At 36.1% G+C, this 21,539-nt stretch overlaps 1 protein-coding gene across 29 annotated transcripts in view; it reads right to left on the bottom strand.

The window, feature by feature from the left end:
* WAC (WW domain containing adaptor with coiled-coil) overlaps positions 1–21,539 on the bottom strand; it is an 86,974-nt gene that overhangs the window by 19,106 nt on the left and 46,329 nt on the right. For 16 of the 29 annotated variants that reach the window (XM_063637299.1, XM_055275019.2, XM_055275018.2 and 13 more), the window contains 4 exons: positions 18,458–18,564; positions 12,086–12,201; positions 11,124–11,236; positions 5,910–6,218 (listed from right to left, as the gene is read on the bottom strand). In XM_063637299.1, coding sequence (XP_063493369.1) covers positions 5,910–6,218; positions 11,124–11,236; positions 12,086–12,201; positions 18,458–18,564 — 645 coding nt within the window. The remainder of the gene's footprint in view (positions 1–5,909; positions 6,219–11,123; positions 11,237–12,085; positions 12,202–18,457; positions 18,565–21,539) is intronic. The other 13 variants (XM_063637308.1, XM_063637309.1, XM_063637310.1 and 10 more) reach the window with 1 other exon arrangement.

The following is a 21,539-nucleotide window of genomic DNA, read 5'->3' as shown; positions in this document are numbered from 1 at the left end:
TGGTAACTACTATTCCAGTTTCTGTCTGTGTGAATTTGCCCATTCTAGGTACCCTTGTGTATGTGGAATCATAAAATATGTGTCCTGCTCCTGGCTTATTTCATGTAATATTCTCAAGGTTCATCCATGTTGTAGCATGTATGTAGCAGTTCATCCACGTTGTAGCATGTATCAGCCTTCACTCCCTTTCAAGGCTGAATATTGTATTGTTAGTCTATGTATCACGTCGTATCCTTTCATCTGCTGAACACTTGATTGTTTCTATCTAATGTTTGTCTGTTGTGAATTACCAGGAACACCCGCATGTAAGCACGTTCTGAGTCTCTGCTTTTCTTTTGGGTATGTATCTAGAAATGGAATTGCTGGATCCTACACATAATTCTATGTTTAACTTTCTGAAGAACTGCTGAACTGTATTCTAGAGTAGCAGCATCATTTTACATTCCCACCAACAATGTACAAGGGTTTCAATTTTTCCACACCCTCCAAAACACCTATTTCCATTTTTTAATTATAATAGTCATCCTAATGGGTATTAAGTGGTATTTCATTATGGTTTTTGAATTGCATTTCCCTAATGACTAAGGAGATTGAGCATCTTTTCATGTGCTTACTGGCCACCAGAATATCTTCTTTGCAGAAATGTTTATTCGAGTCCTTTGCCCATTTATGAACTGTGTTGCTTCACATGGTTGAGCTGGACTTCTACATATATTCATTCATCTCTTATCAACATACATGATTTACAAATATTTTCTTTTATTCTATGAATTGCATTTTCACTCCCTTTGATGTACAAGGTACATACATGATTTACAAATATTTTCTTTCATTCTATGAATTGCATTTTCACTCCCTTTGATGTACAAGGTTTTAATACTGATGAAGTCCAATGTGCCTATTTTTTTCTTTTGTTGCCTGTGCTCTGGTATCATATTTCAAGAAATCATGGCGAACTCTAATACCATTGAGATTTTGTTTTCTTCCAAGTGTCTTAGTGTTTTAGTTCTTAAATTTAGGTCTTTGATCCATTCTCAGTGAATTTTTGTATACGGTGCAACTGCTCTTCTCTAATTTTCTGTTCATTGGATTGTCCACTGTTCTACTGGATTGTCTTTTTCATTCTGTTTTGTATGTATCTTTTTATGTATCTTTAATGTATCATGTTACATATGTTGCAAGTATTTTCTCCTGTCTGATACTTATCTTTCAACCTTTGTTTATTGTACTTTCCATAAAGAAGTTTTAAATGTCTTATATGTGGTCAAATTTATTAATTTTTAAAAAGACAAATCCATTTTGGGTCTTGATGAAGACTTTCCTTACCCTCAAATTACAAACAATATTTCCTAATATTCTTTTTATCAGTTATTTCTTAAGTTGACTAAACCTAGTTAAATTTAATGACTAAGACAAAATTCCTACACTAATGTATTTGATTATTCAATAAATATTTGAATAACTATGGCCAATCTTTCTAACTTTTCATGAATATTTAGTAAGCCTAAAAATTATTTTAAAGCGAAGCAACTTAGTGCTGAAGTTGGCCCACTACCACTGCCAGTTAATGACCATCTACATCAGCTATAGAAGCCTAGCTTTAACACATACTGAAGTTTTTGAGTTCATTCAATTGTCATTTAGTCTACAGATAGCATAAAAACAGAAGGGAATTTTACTTCAAGTGACTGACTCACACCTCATATTAAAACGACTAGTCTGTCCTGTCCTTTACATATGGCACCAGCACACGAGTATGTGATTATTTACACATGTTCATACTGAGAGCTAGCTTGAGATTACTAAATAGGTCTAATTCTGTGGCTACTTTGTTTTGTTTTCAAATTTATCTCTGCTAATAATTCTAAATCACTAAATAAGGAACTTACTGAGTAAGGATATTAAACTCTCCTGACAACTTGGTCATAGCAAACAATAAGGACCCATGTTTCCTATTTTGTCATTTCACCAATCTAGAAGGGATAGCAGAGTTAGAGCAGGTTTAAAATGGCCATTGGGGTGCCAACTGATAAAATTCAATTTTATATTTTTTTGGTGTATCAGAGTTTCTCTATTTGTTATATGGTTGTCCAACAAAGTGATCATACATAGATGTTCAAATGTTACCCTAACAAACAAATATAGACCCAAATGGGGTCACCTCACTCCCTTGTTTCACTCTACCTAACATCAAGACTGTGTTCTCTGCAAAAATAAAGAGCTCTGCAGCTTTCTATACCCTTCTGACTACTCACGCAGGCACAAAACTTGAATTCACCTTAGGTTCTTTCTCTCAAATGACACATTGGCATCAAACAGATCTAAATCCATTGCTGGTATGCTTTAATCAGATGCACAACACATACACAAACTTCTTTTTCTCCAAATACTTTTTTAAACCATGACTAGTGCAAGTGTTCCCAACTCTCAACACCTTTTCTTATAGCATCCATCTACAACAAATATTTACACATACAACATGGATGCCTATACAACACCCATTACACACATGTAGTACAGTCATCCATCCAACACTTACACACTGTTGTATAGGCATCTACAACAAATATTTACACACTGCCTATTATCTGTCAAGCACTAGGAATAGAGCAGTGGTTAAGAAAGACAAAGACTCTGCTCTTGTACACAGCATCAACTACTGACATCTTTAGACACAGCTCAGCTATACTATTAGTGCTTAAGACCAGGCCAACCTGATTTGAACCATCAGCGCTTAATATAAATTATTTAACTGTTAAGAAAAACCTAAACAAGTAAAATCACTAATTTTAATCATCTTAATCATTTTAATCATCTACTGATGAGAAGAGTCAATAGAAAGCTTAATTTAAATAACATGGATGTCTCCGTTGAGAAAAAAAAAATGTCAAATGGACACTTCAGAAATATGGAGAACAATCTAAATGAACAATCTAAACAGACAAAATGGGAAACAGTCTGTAAAGATTAAAGTTGCTATAAAACTTAGATCTAAGGATGTAAGTCTTCAATTAACATACAAGGAGAAGTACTTGGAAAGGCTGCACAATTTCCCCTAAACAAACACATAATTCCATGGTAGGTAATCGAGTTTCTTCCTACAAGTTTAAGAATACTATATATAAATTATGCACATGCTTGTGATTAGCAAACACACTTCGTGAAATTTAAACTCGAATCTACTGTCAGAAATTTTACATTATGAGCGTCCGAACTGACACAGATGTGCTGTATGTTATGTCTTTCATTACATTTGGTTTTGAGGAAAGAACAGGGTTGCGGAGAAGCGGCCTCTAACACCACATGTTTGAACTGGGGTAATGTTTAGGCTCTTCATTTCTAAGATAGAGATATTACCTTCCTTCAGTGTTGTTTTAAGGAATAAACTAAAATGAACATAAGACAATTAGCATCAAACTGCATGGAGGGAAAGGTTAGAAGGTGAACAAAGTACAAAATGCAGTAAAACATAATGTTGAGCCCTAAAGGGGATATAATCTAAGTGAAAAAACTGAAATTACAATGTTTAAGTGTTGTAACAAAAGAGTATTGGATTCAACAGGACAGCAATGAAAGAAAGAACATGTTCTATTTAGCAAAAGCTCAGGACAGGAAAGATAATGGCAAGTCCTAAGAAATGTCCAAGTTTGCAACAGATGAATTACAGAGAATTAAGAGTGCAACGGGTGGAGACCAAGCTAGTAAAACAGACTGCAACCATCCTGCCAAGTGCTTGCTATAATCTATAAGTATAGACTTTATCATTTGGATGTTTAAGAAACCACTAGAAGTTTTAAGCAAGGAGCTGACACAATTCAATTTAAATGGTATAATGATGTCACCGTTAAGCGGATAGACTGGGTAAGAAGACAATCAGGAGATTATTTCAAGAGAACCTGGCCAGGTACGGTGGCTCGCACCTGTAATCCCAGCACGTTGGGAGGCCAAGGCCAGAAGACTGCTTGAGGCCAAAAGTTTGAGACCAGTTAGAGCAATACAGTGATTTTTACAAATTAACAAACAGAGAGAGATGACCTGAATTTCAGTAAGTGAAATCTCCACAAAATATTTTTACAATTAAAAGAGAGAGAATCTGAATTTCAATGAGTGCTAGGAGAAAGAGCCCGATTTGTCAATGGGTGGGTGGGTGAGAATGTTTAAGAACAAGGCAAAGTTAGGGAGAACAGTGCTGTTAATTACTGCGAATCTAAGAATAAATTGTGGGAAAGGGAGAATTTAGGGACACGTTGTATATGAGGATACGTAACAAATACTAAGAGTTTACAGAAGGTAAGTAGATATATAAGTCTGAACTAGAACTAAAGATTTGGTAGTCATAACAGTAACAAAATGACTACCAAGGAATATGGTGAACAAGAAAAAGAACCAAACAGGAAAAAAGGCCGAGATGCTGATATGTAAGAAGCAGGAAGGAACAGAAATAGGCAACTGAAGGAGGGTAGTATCACAAAAGCCAGAGAAAGAATTTCAAAAAGGAGTTAAAAAGTGTTAAATGTACAAAGGAGACATGGGATAAATACTTTCAAAGGGCCATCAGAATTTTAACTGACAAGGATTTTTTAAGTAAAATTTCCTGTGAGCAAATTGTCAAAATTATAGGAACTTAAGAAACCAAAATGTCCTATGGAAAATATATTAACTATAGCATTAATTCAGATTTCATCTCTCAATATTTCTCTTTGCAAATTTAATTCTGTCACAGGGTAAATCTGACATGTTATGTATGAATTTTGGTACAAACCATCTTTACCGAATTTGACATGTGGAACAAGCATTAATCTGACACATTATGTACTGTATGATATATATACTAAAGTATATGGTTGAATAACAAGGAAAATTCAAATAACATGCATAATACATATGTGTGTATTACATGCATATAACATGTAATAAGAAAATTTCAAATAAAATGTATTTATAGTTGAGTTTCTGCTCAACTATAAATATTAATCTATATTAATCTAGATTTTAAGGGAGCTACAAGTTCTTTTTTAGGATTCTTTAAAATCACACTGTAGTTCAAGGAGAGAGGAAATCAGAAACAAAAGAAATCCAACTATTTGAGCCCTCTGTCAACAAATTAAATCAATGTGAATTAATGTATCAAGCCTCTCCTAAACCCACAGGACATTTAAAAGCACATCAACACTTACTAATGGTCTGCTAATGGATCTACCTGTGACAATTTATTTACTGCGTTTTAATTTCCTTAGATTCTTAAAACATACTATGAAGTACAAGTTTCAGATTGTGAATGGTCTATGCAAATTTCATCACATTGCTTATGTTGTGTCACACCTTCCAAGTAGCTGTTCTTAAGTTTTTCTGTAACTTTTTAAACATGCTATGATTATTGACACTGAGTTGGATAAACGCAATTTGGGTTGCAATGTTTAACTTCCACTCTTCAGACTTAAGGTCCAATTCAGACATTAACACTCCTTAACCTATGGCCCACAACTTAATTTTCTAATCACAAACTGAAACCAATAATGAAATGTTATACAGACATTAGTTTTAAAATATCTCTATTCATATTAAGTATTAAGAGAAAACTGAGACGATTTATAAACTGTCAAGACAATGATCACAAAAACAGAAAATTGAAGAGACAGTTTTGACTTTAACAAATTACTTAAACCATTATTGTTATAAATTAAGCACCTGACTTAATTCAGAGGCAAGAAACAGTACTGAGGCTGGATAATTATAAATTAAAGAAAAAAGCTAAATATTGCTAACTCTACACCTAACTATACAAAAACATTCTAAAAGACTTTTTAAAAAATTTATAATTCAGAGCCAAAGGAAATAATGTTATAAGAAACTTAGAAGAAACTTAGAAACTATAGTTCAACGTGCAGCATCTAGTAATAATGGCATACCTTTTCTTTCTGTTTTCTGTGCAGGGACAGAAGATGTGGGTGTAGGCAGTTTTGATAAAGTAGATGCTCCATTAGCATCAAATGATTTCTTTGGCTGGTGATCAGACTGTAGCGTAAATGGACTAGAAGGAACAGTGCTTGGGGTAGCAGTTGGATGAACCACTGGTTTGATGGGGTGCTGTACTGGCGCAGAACTACTGTGAGTCTCTGCTCTTGGCAGTCTGTAGTCTCTGTCATTGTGTCTGCTTGTTTGAGACAAAATATTCTGTGGGAGCAAACTACTGGCATCACTGGAATGCTTGTCTTCCACTTTAGTTCACAGTTCGAAAAAACAGATGTTGGAATGACAGAAGGGGGAAGAAAAAAGATTACATTAGAATCCTACCTTTAACATCAGCTAATTTAGCAACATACTTGTACTTACATATTCTTTTATAAAACTGCAAACCCAGTTAGTGTCTGCAGTTTTACCACTGGCATGTAAATATGCAATACTGGAAGAGGAGGAGTTTTTGCTCAACTATAAATATTCATCTATACTCATATTTCAAGGGTGCTACATATTTTTTAAGGATTCCTTAGAATCACACTGTAGTTCAAACAAAACATAAAAAAAAAAAACCAAAAAAATCAACATATGGAGTTATAGTATCATCTCATAAAATTTTTAAAAATGTTTTAAAAGCAGAGAAAGTAAATGCTTCATTCTTTTACACTGTGGGTCATAGATTTTAATAACTGAATTATTCACAGTGGTTCAACTGCAAAGGAATATTAGGCTTTATTAGCCTGGTCTTTCTGAATATTAAGTTAGCTATAATTAGTTGCCTCTAAAGCAGTTTATACGAAGGCTTAAATGAAATCATTTTAAGATGACTGAAGTTATGATGAACTGTGAACACAGTAAGTAAAGCAATCTCTAGTATTTTTAATATTACAAATACTAAAGAGTTAATAAAATCATGATGCATAATGCTATCTAAGTCCAACACCTGCAGCATAGTCAGAACAATCTACTTATCATTAGGTGTATTAAAAACAAATCCTCTTTCAATTTAAAGTCACAAGAATACTTTAAGCTCAGAAATACTGAAAACAGTTTAAAACCTATCAATTTAAATTCTAACACCATGATTCCACAAAACAGTACAAAAGAACGAAAATTTCAACTACCGTGTTGAAGTTCATTCAAAGTGTCCAATCTAAATTACAATATTCCCAACAATAACTAAAGAATTAAAATAACCTCCAAGGAGAGAAATGATCTAAAATCCAAGCATGTGATGCACAATAATTTTACTAAAGGATGCCCTCTCTGTTGATTATTGTATTGTTTTTTCCAATTCACAGCTCCTCCAATTGTAAGGACCAAGACAAAACAACGAAGGAGGAACAGTCAAACTAGAAGTCAGTTTCAAACTTGTCAGTACACAACCACTACATGGTACACCACAACAAAAGGTACCGGAATACCACCCAAAAAGTCAATCGCATCAAAGTACAGGGTCTTTTGACAATGACTTACTATATAAAATTCAGTGTTATAAATGATACAATATAAAAATCTACAAAAATGAACAGAATACAAACATCTGTTGTAACTTGCATGAACATAAAATTAAAAAAAATTTTATTCTACAGTTTCTACCTGCAATGAGGATACTACTAAGACAGAAACCTTTAGAGACAGACATAACAGGAATAATATCATGCCCAACCCTGTATACAATTTTTATTTCCTCAACCAAGAAAACTTCCTTTCAGTTCTATATTGCTAGTCAAAATGTATCAAGCGTATGTACTCCAGTGAAAATTAAGGATGATACTTCTAACATTTTTGAGTTAAAAAAACAAAAAGGACAGCAGCATTACAGGAAGAGGGGACGCTATAGCTGTAACAGCTTTCTATACTTACAACTCTAGATAAATACGGTTAAAGCAGTGCCTATTTGCCACCCTCCCAGACGGTGGTGCTTTGCTTTTCCTGACTGGAGAGAGGGGAGGTATGCTACTGGCATCTAGTGAGGAGAGGCCAGTTATGGTGCTCAACAACCTACAAAACAGGAAAGCCTTCCATAACAAACAATTACTTCACCCAAAATGTCATTAGTGCTTCTGTTGAGAAACCCTAAGTAAAGTTTCTCTAAACATAGAGCCATCAACATATAAAGCACAGGTTTGCAAAAATAAAAATTAGTAGCAGTTACAAGCAAATTAAAAATCTTATCCATATAATTTTCAGTATCAAGTTATGGAGAATATTAACATTTGATAAAGTATTTTATTTATTTATTTATTTTTTTGAGAGTGTCTTACTCTGTCACCCAGGCTGGAGTGCAACGGCATGAATCTCACCTCACTGAAACCTCTGCCTGCCTCAGCCTCCCAAGTGGCTCGGATTATAGGCGCGCACCACCAACGCCCAGCTTATTTTTGTATTTTTAGTAGAGACGGGGTTTCGCCACATTGGCCGGGCTAGTCTCAAACTCTTGACCTCAGATGATCCACCCGCCTCGGCCTCCCAAAGTGCTGGGATTACAGGCGTGAGCCACTGTGCCTGGCCTTTGTTACAATATTTTAGTGCTTTACAAACAATGTATTGCAAAAAAAAACAAAAACAAAAATCTCATTAAAACCGACTTTATCTCTTTACATGTAAAAATCTTCCGAATCCTTCCCCCTCTGCCATCCCCTAAAGTTCTTTTATTGGTAGTCAAAAACAAGCTTTAAGCCATACTCTACACAAACACCAATACACTGAAACACAAGGCAACACTCTGCCAATATGTTTTGGATAGACTAAGTTAAACATTTGAATGGCTTATTCACTTTATTACTAAGTTGACCAATATTTTAAAAAAGCAACAACACAGCTAAGGTTCTTTCTCAGACATTACCTAAACTAAAAAAAAAGTGTGATACATGACTACATTTCAACACAAGCACAGACACAATGACTCATCATTTGCCTATCTAGGAATTTAACTGAAGGCAGTAATCAGAGAAGTGGACAGATATGAAATCATAATCTTGTTTATAGTAGGAAAAGGCTGAAAACCTCCCAAGTATTCATTGATAGGGGATTATTTATCAATGAAGGTATACCTATGCAATCAATATAACAAATGCAGAATTATAAATAGACATAAAAACATATTCCTGATACATTACTGAATAAAAGAACAGATAAAAAACAGTAACACAGAATCCCATTTTTCAAATACATACATATGTAATTTGTATACACATTTACATGCATACAGAAAAAAAAAGCATATATTCCAAAATGTTCCGGGGTCACGGAATTTAAAAATTTTACCTATTTACGAATATGTCCTACTTTTGAAATCATGAAGAAAAACAAGTTAAGAAGTTATTTTTATACTTATCTATCACTCATCACTCATTTTCTTTTTTTTTTTTTTGGAGACACAGTGTTGCTATGTCGCCCAGGCTGGAGTACAGTGGCGCAATCTCAGCTCACAGCAACCTCCACCTCCTGGGTTCAAGCGAATTCTCCTGCCTCAGCCTCCTGAGTGGCTGGGATTACAGGCATGCGCCACCACACCTAGCTAATTTTTGTATTTTAGTAGAGATGGGGTTTCACCATGTTGGCCAGGATGGGCTCGATCTCTTGACTTCACGATCCGCCTGCCTAGGCCTCCCAAAGTGCTGGGATTACAACAGGTGTGAGCCATCGCGCCCAGCCATCTGTCATTCATTTTCTATGCATCCCCTCCCCTGCAATTTGTTCAAAAAACCCACAAGCTGGGTGCAACTTGTTTCCGTCTAGAGGAAAACCTCTGTCTCATTTTTAATTGTTTGACAAAAGTCAGTTAATTAAGATATAAAAAGAAACGGGACTAGAATCTAATTCTTCCATCTCAAAATTCAATGTTCTTTAATATGCCAACTTTAGTACTTTATACCATTAAAAAATTACATACAATGTCACTGATTTAAAAATTTAATATTTAACACTTAATCCTGCAGATGTTACTGTTTCATCTTAAATATTTTCTCCCATCAAAAACTCAATAATCCCTTCTAAGACCAAACACACCCCCAACTTTTTGGTTTGAATTACAGGAGCAGGATTGAAACACTGAAGTCTAAGAATTCCCAGAAAACATCATCTTGAAATTCTTCTCAAAATTGCAAAAGGAACCCAAGAAGTCTATGTGACAGTTAAATTTTTTTTTGAGACAGAGTCTGACTCTGTTGCCAGGCTAGAGTGCAGTGGCAAGATCATAGCCAAACTCCAAAGCTCAAGTCATCTTCTTGCCTCAGCCTCCCAAGCGGCTGGACTACAGCTGGGTGGTTAATTTTTAATTCTGTGGACACTGGGTCTTGCCATGTTGCACAGGTCGGTCTCAAACTCCTGGCCTCAAGCCATCCTCCTGCCTCGGCCTCCCAAAGGGCTGGGATTGCAGCAGGCATGAGCCACGGCACCGGGAGTAAATTTTATTCAAGGTAAGGGACACCAGTGGAAATAGAGTACCTTTAATAAAGCTTCAAATTTGGAGAATGAATTACAAAACAAATGTATGTTATACAAAATTGTCCCACTAGCACAAAATTTGGCCTCAGAAGAACACTGAAGTATGCCCATGGTTTGATTTATAGATGAAGAGCAACTTAGAACAAAAAGGTGTTAAGTTTTCTAGTAGATATTTTAAAATTGTGTGGAAATTCAAATTAGAGATGTTACATAGATCTATGATCATGGTGAAATTAGTTTCTAAATACAAGGATAAACAAGTTACTCACTGGTAACATAAAAAAAAAAAGTAGCTATTCTAGTGTCACTGTGTGTGATTATGATTCAATTATTAGACTAAAACCCAGTGAGATTTGTGTCCAGTTTAACAGGACACAACTTAAGGGCAGGCAAGTAGGGTGGGAGAGGAAGCTCCCGTCTAGGGGGATCAGGGGAAACCAATCCAAAACAAAATTTTACTGTTTGCAATTCAACTCCATTATAGCCATAATGTGTAGTGGGAAACACATACGTGTACTACTCAACCGTGTCTCTTTTCTCCTTTCAGGGACCAAAATGGTGGAGGGTAGGGGATAATAAATCCAACAGAAAAGAATCTCCATATGTTTCTATTTATTTTAATTTACATATGTAGATGGCAATGGATATAGATTTGAAAAATAAATACGAGTAAGTCAAACATACATTTCAAAGAAAAAAAAATTAATACTTACTTCCACTGGCAAACCCACTAGTGGCTGTTGCTTGCATCACCTCTCTTCTGTAATCCCTATCTTTTGGGAAGCTGTTGACTGCCATCTTGTTTGCTTCTTTTTGTCTCTGTTCTCTAAAAATAAAAAGATAAACACATAAAAACTACATTAAGGGCATGAGTTTCCATAATAAACAGCTCTGGCCAAATGCCTAACAAATGGTATATAGAAAACAAAAGGAGTGAACGTGGTCATAATTTAACTGGTGTGGGAGATGGAACGTGGCAAACAGAACACTAACGTGTCTCACTAATGGCAAAACTATACCAATTATCATACCACTAACGCCATAACCAAAGCTCAGCAATTTTAATTCTACATGTGAATGAAACATTATGGCCTTATTAAACTATTAAAATTTCCATCAAAATTAAAGATGCATAAATGTAGGTAAGTATTTTATTAACTATACTGACTATTCAAAAGGCCTTTGTGGACAGCTGCCTATCTATCCTAGATTTTTGTTTTTTTTTTGGAGATAGCATCTTGCTCTGTTGCTCAGGTTAGAGTGCAGTGGCACCATGATGGCTCACTGCAGCTTTGGCCTCTCAGGCTCAAGCCATCCTCCCACCTCAGCCTCCTTAGTAGCTGGGACTACAAATGCATGCTACCACTCAGAACTAACTTTTTGTAGAGGCAGGGTCTCACTACGTTGCCAGGGCTGGCCTCAAACTCCTGGGCTCAAGTAATCCTCCCAAAATTCTGGGATTATAGGCATGAGCCACTGCACCTGGACAGGTTTTTTGTTTTTAAAAGTAAAGACAAACTATGGAAAACATGAAGGGGCAACCAACCACTGCAACTAAAAAGTGCAGATGGGCAGCACTATAAAAAAGCTAAATTAGAATGTTTAATGCTGTAAGATGTTAACCTGTAGAACCACGCTAGAGAAATAATGTTTAATTAGATTAAAAGCTAATTACCTTTCAAGCCACTCTTTTGGTTTTTCCCATTGTGAAACTTCTGTTCGACAATTGTAGTAGTACTTTTTCCCAGAAGAGCTAATATGCTCAGACCAGTCATCTGCAGAATCATAAGGCTTAAAAATATATTTTTTACAATTAGAAAATGTTAATACTATTTAATCACATGAAATATCAAGAACATCAAAACACACATACAGGAAAACACTTATGAGATAAACGTACTCTGAACCAGAATGCAATTATCTGTGTAAGTATTCATAAGACCTTAGTTTATGAAAGTCTTCAAAGACAAAAGAACTTTATAAAATATCAAAATTAAGCAGAATAAAAATTAGATCGTTAGGCACAGAAAGAAAACTGTGAAATTAACATCACCTTGATTTTAGAAAGCATGACAAAATCTCCCACCGCAATTTTAATTGTTGAAATCCAGTAACATGGGGGTGAGGAATGCACTCTCAACTAGATGATGGCATGAAATCATCAGTTCTAAATTCTAAGGCACAATAGTAATTATATATGGTATAAAAGAGAACAATCTTGCCTGTATTAACTGTTACTCAGTGAAAAAAGGAACCAAAATATGTAAACATAAACAGCTAATTAAAAGCTGTAAGTTCGTTTCACCTTCAAAATGGACAAGACGGATCAAGTACACATAACTAGAATCTTGTTCTCATGTAATATACAGGATTAGCAGTATCACTCATTTTCCCATAACTAAAAATGGTCTTTCAAAAATTCTCAGGTACAGTCTCTTCCAGGTACTTTTACAGGCAATGGTAACATCATAACGAAATTAGAAAGATCTGAAAAGTCTAGTTTCCACGAAACGAATCTCACAAAGATTAGTTAAGTGTCTGACTGCCCCCAGGAAATCTGGTAGAATCTCAAGTATCCTGGTTGAATTCCTTAATTATTTTTTCAAAGGAGCTTACTGAAATAACTGATTATATTTTGTCAAACAGCTAGAAAAGAGGATTTTGAGTGTTCCCAACACAAATAAATGTTTGAGATGACAGACACGCAAATTACTCATTTGAACATTATAAAAATATAGTGTATGTATCGAAACATCACTATGTACCCCATCAATATGTAGAATTGTCAATTTAGAAAAATTAAAAAATATTTGAAAAAATTAAACCACTTAAAAAAATGAAATAATGTACTGTATTATCACAGTCTATCCTTCCGGGTTCACTGTATCGTGACACAATCTTCAAGCTTGAGGAAATGAAGTCTTATTCACTGCCTTACCCTTGGCCCAGCTTTAGTTTTAACAACTAGGGAACAAGCTGAGAGAACTTATGAGTTGTCTATAAGTCACAAAACTAATTAGTGGTTTATCAAAGGACAAAAAACTGGTTTCCAAATGCCTATTATTTCCACTAAATTAACACCAATTCTGGAAATTCCCCTAATAATTCTGAAAGCAGTTGGAAAAAGATCACAGACTCTGCCATGTATTTATATGCTCAGGTTTACATCCCAAAATAATGAGGGTGGCAAAGCAGCCCTGTGCCCTCACACCTCAAAAAGCAGTGGAGAGTTAATTCTCAATCCCACTAGCTTCCAGAAGCCCACAATCAAGCATTAGGAACCCAATCACAAAGGGCCAAATTCAGAAAGTTCTTCTCTACCACCTACTCCTCCCTATACATAAATTATTATGCAACTGATCCCTTCTACAGATGTTATCTGGAAGACTTGGTTTGCTTTGCCAAGTGGTTATGGGGAATTACTGAATTGAAGAGGTAGAACGAGATTTGAGACTAGTAGACAGAGGACATCAGACGTCAGTATGGTCTAGGCCAGTGCTCTTCCAAGTGATGGTTTGCCAACTTATCCTGGAGGAAATAAGGAGTTTGCATTTGAATATATAAACATACTGTTTCTTTCACAGAAGTTGTGCTTTAAGAAAAAAAAAAAAGTCAGCTGAACTAAACATTCTATTTAAGTGATTAACATTCTGGCACAACCTCCAGGACAGAAAGTTCACAAACCCGAGCACTGGGCTACCACACTACATTGACTTTGCCTATCAAATTCTAGATTAGTTCAAGCTGATGCCTTACACTTAACAAAATTCCAGAGTAGAGCATACAATCACATACCAATAACTTTATTTTCTCCACCCCACTGCCATCCTCAAGGGATTAAGGAAAAAGAAACCCTTCAAATTATGGGATAATTTTTACAATGCCGATGTGCAATAGCAGGTGTCAAATTTCTTGACTTTACAAAAATAATAACTAATACTGAGAACTTAAACAAAAGGCCTGCAAACATTTAAAGTTTTCTAGATTTGGCCTGGGATGGCTGCCAACATATGCTCTAAAGCAGCTCTCCAAGTGTTATCCAGGAAACCTTGGGGAACCCCAACAGCCTTTCACAAGACCAAAACTATTTTCATAATAATACTAACATGATTATTTTTTTTTTCCTCATTTTACCACAAGCATATACTGAAGTTTACCCAGAGGCTCAACAAAACACTGGATGTATCGTAACAGACTGAATGCAGAAGCAGATATGAAGTTATGAAATTCTAAGTGTCTTTTTCTATTAAGTAAAACATTACCAAGATGTTCAATGTCTTTCTAAAAAATTACTTTTCATAAAGATGTTACATATGTTACCATATAATGGGTTTACAATTGGTATTTTAAATGAAATGAATAGTTAATTTCCCAGTTTTAATTTTTAATATGGTAGATATTGATGAGACTCAAACTTTTTCTTTCCTTTCCGTTCTTCCCTGAGATGAGGTCTTGTTATACTGCCCAGGCTGGTTTCCAACTCCTGGGCTCAAGTGAGCCTCCCTCAGTCTCCTGAGTAGCCAGGACTACAGGTGGCAAGCACCTCGCCTGGCTCAAGACTCAAAAGCTCCAAAGTATGCAGATGATACTTAGTTGATAACAAGAGGAACTGGAATATGAATGCAAACTCATACAGGATTGAACTTAAGCAGATTCCAGCAAATCAAAATTGGCATAGAATATTTAGAAGGGAAAATCTCAATTACAGTGTCTTTAAATAAAAATAAGCAACATTTTTTTCCCTAATTCAGAGCCCCTTTTGAAAAATCAAATATGCACGACTAATCTAAAATAGTCTACAAGTCATACCATGATTTTTTATTTTACCTTTTATTATTATTATTATTATTATTATTATTATTATTGAGACAGGGTCTTGCTGTTGGCCAGGCTGGAGGTGCAGTGGCGCAACCATAGCTCAATGAAGCAGCCTCAACCTTCTGGGCTGAAGCAATCCTTTGCTTCAGCCTTCCAAGTAGTTGGGACCACAGGAACACACCACCACACTTAGCTATTTATTTTTTTATTTTAATTTTTTTGTAGAGACAGGCGCTTACTGTGTTGCCCAGGCTGGTTTTAAACTCCAAGCCTCAAGTGATCCTCCTGCCTTGGCATTCCAAAGTGCTGGGATTATAGTTGTGAGCCACTGCGCCCAACATTCCCATGATTTTTGTGTGAAGGAGGCATTCACCAAGCTTTTCCTAATCATTACCATAAGCCAGGCTCTGTGGTAAACACCCCACAATAAATGTTTATCACAGGACTTAGCAGGGAAGTACATTAAATGTTAACGCCTTAATCTGATACTGAAAATAAAAGATAATTTCAACTTGGCTTTTAACAGTTAACTTGATTTTAAAAAAATCACTCACATACCCAAATATCTGTGTAGATAATTCTAAAGCCAACTTTTCAGGTAAGATTAAATTTACAGTTTGTAAAGGCTGTTTGTGTCATTCCCACTAGGTACATTATAATGCAAAAGACCACTACTTATGTACCTACAGGTGAAACCTAGAGAAACCAGAACGCGGATTCCAGAAACACAAAACATTTTATCTATTCTAGTAATGGTCTTCAACTTTCACTCACATAATTAAGTTCCCTGACACCCTTATGATTTGAATCATTCAAGCTTATCTGATGCCCATTATTTATTCTTTCTGACTTCACTGGGTTAAACCCACTGCTGTAAAATCCTAATAATCAAAATTTGTCTTCCTTGAATGAGGTGTTTTGTTTGCTTTTGTTTTACAAAAAAAAAAAAAAAAAAAAAATGCCCACAACGGCTGCTGCTGTCCTAAGAGTACACAAATAGCAAATCTAAACTGTCAATGACAAGTGGAACTTTAGGTTAGTGTTACTTTGTAAAGTAATAGACTGTTTTCCAGGAAAACAGGCAGATTCATTCTAAAATCCTGAATATACATCTCACTGAAAATGATTTGCTCCCCCTTCTCCGCACTTGGCCTCATCCTCCCTTCCCTACTTGAAGAAAAAAAAAGAAAGGAAAAAGAAAATGACCCATCACAAATAGTTTGACAACAGCACGCGTGAAGGCTTAGTGAGCTGTTTTCTCAGTCCCAATCCCACCCTTTGATAGTCCGCTCTGTGATGCTAGAGCTGGGACAGTGCAAATTACTCTCTATTTAGCCAGGTGGCTTCCTTCCTGTCAGAAGCATTAGACGAATGAAACGCAGGAGAAAGGAGCAGCCACAGTTGTTACCAGCTCTGGGCTACCATCCCACCACTAGAACTAGCTTCACCATACCCTTAGAGATATTACTACCAGCTCTGTGGGGCTCCTCCTCTATGCTATTAGGTTCTAAAACCTCAAATTCATCCTGTTGTTCAACAGCCCTGAGTGGTGATTACTATATGTGTTACTTCAGGGTTCCTTTGTTTTTTTTCAGTATCTGCTTAACCAATCCCATATATTAAATTCTGTGTTAAAACAACTGACATGATTTTCTTTTCTTTTTTTGAGCAGTCTTGCTCTGTCACCCAGGCTGGAATGCAACAGGGTGATCTTGGCTCACTGCAACCTCTGCCTCCCAGGTTCAAGTAATTCTCCTGCCTCAGCCTCCCAAGTAGCTGGGATTACAGGTGCTTGCCACCATGCCAGGATAACTTTTCTAAGTAGAGATGGGGTTTCACCACCTTGGCCTCAAGTGATCCACCTACCTTGGCCTCCCAAGTGCTAGGATTACAGGAATGAGCCACTGTGCCTGGCCACTAGTGAAGTGCCTGGCCAACAGTACAATTTTCTAAATGAACACTAATACTATCTATTTTTATCCAAATATTATCCTAATGTCTCAATTTTCTATAGAAATGTACTATCCACACTGCTTCAACAAGAAACAAAAATAAAATCTGAAGGTCTTTCAACATCAATTAAGACATGATGATCACTCAAATACTCAAAGCAAAATCAGCTGGACTCAACCTACACCTTTGTTGGCCTTCTCATTGTTTGTTCTTTCCTATAATGTATTTTCCACACTGCTGAGATAATTTTTTAAATTGCAAATATGATGTTATTTTACTGATTATATCCTTCAATACCTCTCCACTGCCTTATATATGTATAATTAATATTCCTTGGCATGACATAGAACTTATGATATGCCTCCCACTTACCTCTGTAACTTTAGCTCCTGCCATTTTTCCATACTGTCAAAATTCCAGCAGTTCTCTAACTGTGCTACACTATTTTACACTTCTACATCGTTGCAAGCTCTATTCCTTTGTATGCTATGAAGTCCAGAGCTCTTTTACTGCCTACGTTTTAGTCAGCCTGCTGGGAAGCATTAGTTATACTTTACTATCTTCCTCATCCAAGCTGGGAGTCCTGTGTTGAGTGCCCTCCAAAGCAACTTTAACAGGCACTGTTTGTTTACTTTTCTGTCTCTACCACAGGTCCCAGAATTCCTTTAAGATGGGCCACATTCTATGTACATGCAGCTTAGCATATGCCTGGTTAATTAAAACCTTATTAATTTTTTGCTGAATTAAAAATTTCATTTAAACCTATGACTTAAAATTCAAAATAAGTAAGTTATTTCATTAAACTGAACTTCAGAAAATATTTAAAAATCCCTCATTGGGTTTCACACCCTTGTGGACAGGTAAGTGTATATCCCTAGTGTCTGGGAGAGTGTGTAAGACACAGTAGATAATAAATATATCCTATAAAGAATTTATACACTATGGAAAGAAAGTAAGCTTAACTTAGACCACTTTAAAGAAGTTTCAGCCTAAAGTTCTTTTTATCTCAGGTATCACAACGGAAAAACATTGCTTTGTACAGGAATCCTAATTAAGTAATACCAAAGATACTATCTTCTGACAACGCTCAGTTCCATTAATAAGCTTGGCTCACTGGTTTAAAATAGGATAATAATAACATCAAATAAACACATTAAGACTGTGACTGAAACATTTAAAAAAAAAAAGACATTAGATTTTACAAGACTTGCCATGAGTTTTTTTTTTTTGCTATAAATTCCAAAGAAACAATATTAGACATGTTTATAATACTTACTGCATCTGAAGTTTTGCTTGGGTTATTGCTTGGATTAGAAGAATGTGAATTTGAACTATGAAGAGCACTGTGGTTGTGTGAATTTTCTTGTGGAGAGTAACTGGTCCCTTAAAAAAATAAAGAACAAAGTGAATTACAAGTAAATTGTATTTCATGTTTAAACTGTTTTCTATCATACTAGATATTACTGTATATCTCTAAACGAACATCTTACATAAGCATTAGGAATATATACACAGTCATACTTTTTATAGTATATAAAGTATCTGTGAACCTACTAAAGATGTGGCTTTAAAATATTATACATAGTTGTTATCCTGATATGCCCTGGAACAGCAGCATGTAACAGAACCTTTTTGAGAGAAACAAAACCTTATCTTTATCATCTGTAGCAACTTCTGGGTTTTCTTAAAGTTTTATTGGACAAAAATAGAAGTACAATGAGCACAGAAAAAATGCACAAGAACTCAAATGATACAGAACTAAAAGTCACTGTTATCAGTATGTTTTTGCAACTGTATTTCAATTTCTTAATAGTTTCCCCATTTGCCTTTTAACAGTCTTGACAATTTTTCAAATAAAACAGCATCAACTTTTTTCAAGGAGTTAAAGAGTCTTAGGGAAGGTGCTCACTTGTAAGATGATAAAGACATCAAGAGTCTTTTCCTAACAGGTCCAACTCTATCTAAAAATTGCTTAAGAGTAACTCAAGTTTTATGAAAATCTGTATATGTCAGTGACACAGAGAAAAAAGTTTCTCTTGCTTTAAGAAAAAGCAGGGTATAAAAATCCAGACTTGCAAAAACACTTGATGAATGACACAAAAAGGTTCACCACAGAAGTCTAATGTTAGTATTTCAATTTCATTCCTTAATTTTGGATTTTTCAGCAACAAAGTAACATAATCCAACTGGTTTTTTTAATAAGTGATCTGGGAGTGGCATGGAGGCTACACCATTATGAACAAAAACTGGAAGTGCAAAGAGCAATTTAAATGCTCCAGTGGTCCAGGAATTATCAGTTAGAACCAGGGTGGATAAAAGTAGAAATGAGTTAGGATATTACTTCAATCACTAGAAACAACTAAATGTTAAGAGGAAAGGTGAAGTGAGACAGATGATGACTATAAGGTTTTAGATATCCAAGTGAAAATGGTAAGCAGATTAATACAGATCTAGGAATTCAGAAGAAAAGGTGTAAGTAGATGTGGATTTGGAAGTCTTTTCTATTAGAGGTCAAAGGTAAGAGAGGGGACTAACTGCTTTGCATGTAAGCAGCAGGCACTAAAAGTTCATGGAAGAAGTAAGAGTATGGCAGGAAAAAAGGCAATGGCCAAGATTTACCCTCAGATAAGGGTCTGCTTATAATGGAAACTACAAGCAGATTCAAAGACCCAAGAAAGCTAGTGATGTCACAAAAGATCAAAGAGAATTACCTAAGTACAATGGTTACTTAAGAACAACGTAAGTGGTATGATAGAGGACATTTCCTAAGAAGTCTAATGGGCTCTTCTACTTACTTTGATTTCATCTTGCTGTACAGTATTCTATTTATATAGACAGAATACCTTAAACCCCCTTTTAAATAACAGGAAGCAAGAAATAAATCCTCAATAAATGATCTAAGAATGAACACAATCAAGAAGAAATCAGTTAAAAATAAGCTGAACACTTTGGGAGGCCGAGGCGAGTGGATCCCCCGAGGTCCAGGAGCTCGAGACCAGCCTGACCAACATGGTAAAACCCCATCTCTACTAAAAATACAAAAGTTAGCTGGACGTAGTGGTGTGTGCCTGTAGTCCCAGCTACTCGGGAGGCTGAGGCAGGAGCATCACTTGAACCCGGGAGGTGAGGCTGCAGTGAGCTGAGAATCATGCCACTGCACTCCAGCCTGGGCAACAGAGCAAGACTCTGTCTCCAAAAAAAAAAAAAAAAAAAAGGCTGAGTATGCAGGAAAAGTTAACAGAAGCCCAGAGACTACTATCTTTAGAAAGGCTTTCTGGCACAGCTGGCCCCTGACAGATATGTGGGAATCTAGATTTCCAGAGGGATCTCATAACCCTAACTGATAAAGAGGTAAAAGAAGTGCTCACTGAGGCCAGGCACAGTGGCTTGCACTAGTCCCAACTACTGAGGAGGCAGAGGCAGGGGAATCCCTTGAGTCCAGGAGTTCAAGACCAGCCTGGGTGATATAATGAGAACCTGTCTTTAAAGAAAAAAAAAAAAAAAAAAAAGAATCGCTCATTGTACCCAAGCTGTTTGGGTATATAATATGGTTTGTACTGAACACCTGCTTTCCTACTGGAGTCTGAAATTTTGGTACATGCAAGGCAAAGAGTACCTATATAACTCACCAAATCCAGTAAAAGCCGTGCACACTAAATCTCTAGTGAGCTTCCTTGGTAGACAACATTCCGTAAGTGTGTCACAATTTGTTGCCGGAGGAATTAAGTGCATCCTGTATGACTCTCTTAGGCAAGAATTCTTGGAAGCTTACACACACCTGGATTCCTTCAGATTTTGCCCCATGTGCCTTTTCTCTTTGCACCTGTCCACTGTAGTAAGTCACAGTCATGATAATGACTATGTTGACTCCTGAGAGTCTTAGAGAATCACCAAACCTCACAAATGGTTTTAGGATCCCAAAATGCTTAGTAACAAAGGAAAATTAATGCTTCAAGTTTTAAAGAAAACATGAGATCTATGCTGAAATTTCTACTTTTCAGATATAACTCCAAAGATTTTTTATAGCCGGGCGCGGTGGCTCATGCCTGTAATCCCAGCACTTTGGGAGGCCGAGACAGGCGAATCACAAGGTCAGGAGATCAAGACCGTCCTGGCCAACACAGTGAAACCCCATCTCTACTAAAAAATACAAAAAAATTAGCCAGGCGTGGTGGTGGGCGCCTGTAGTCCCAGCTACTCAGGAGGCTCAGGCAGGAGAATGGCGTGAACCTGGGAGGCAGAGCTTGTAGTGAGCCGAGATCACGCCACTGCACTCCAGCCTGGGCAAGAGAGCAAGACTCCGTCTCAAAAAAAAAAGAAACAAAAAAAATCAGATTTACAACTGAATATAAGAAGTA

The sequence above is a fragment of the Symphalangus syndactylus genome, chromosome 4 (genome assembly GCF_028878055.3).
Source record: "Symphalangus syndactylus isolate Jambi chromosome 4, NHGRI_mSymSyn1-v2.1_pri, whole genome shotgun sequence".
NCBI classification, from domain to species: domain Eukaryota; kingdom Metazoa; phylum Chordata; class Mammalia; order Primates; family Hylobatidae; genus Symphalangus; species Symphalangus syndactylus.
Note: the sequence above shows the minus strand (reverse complement) of the source record. Positions and strands in the feature narration are given on the sequence as shown.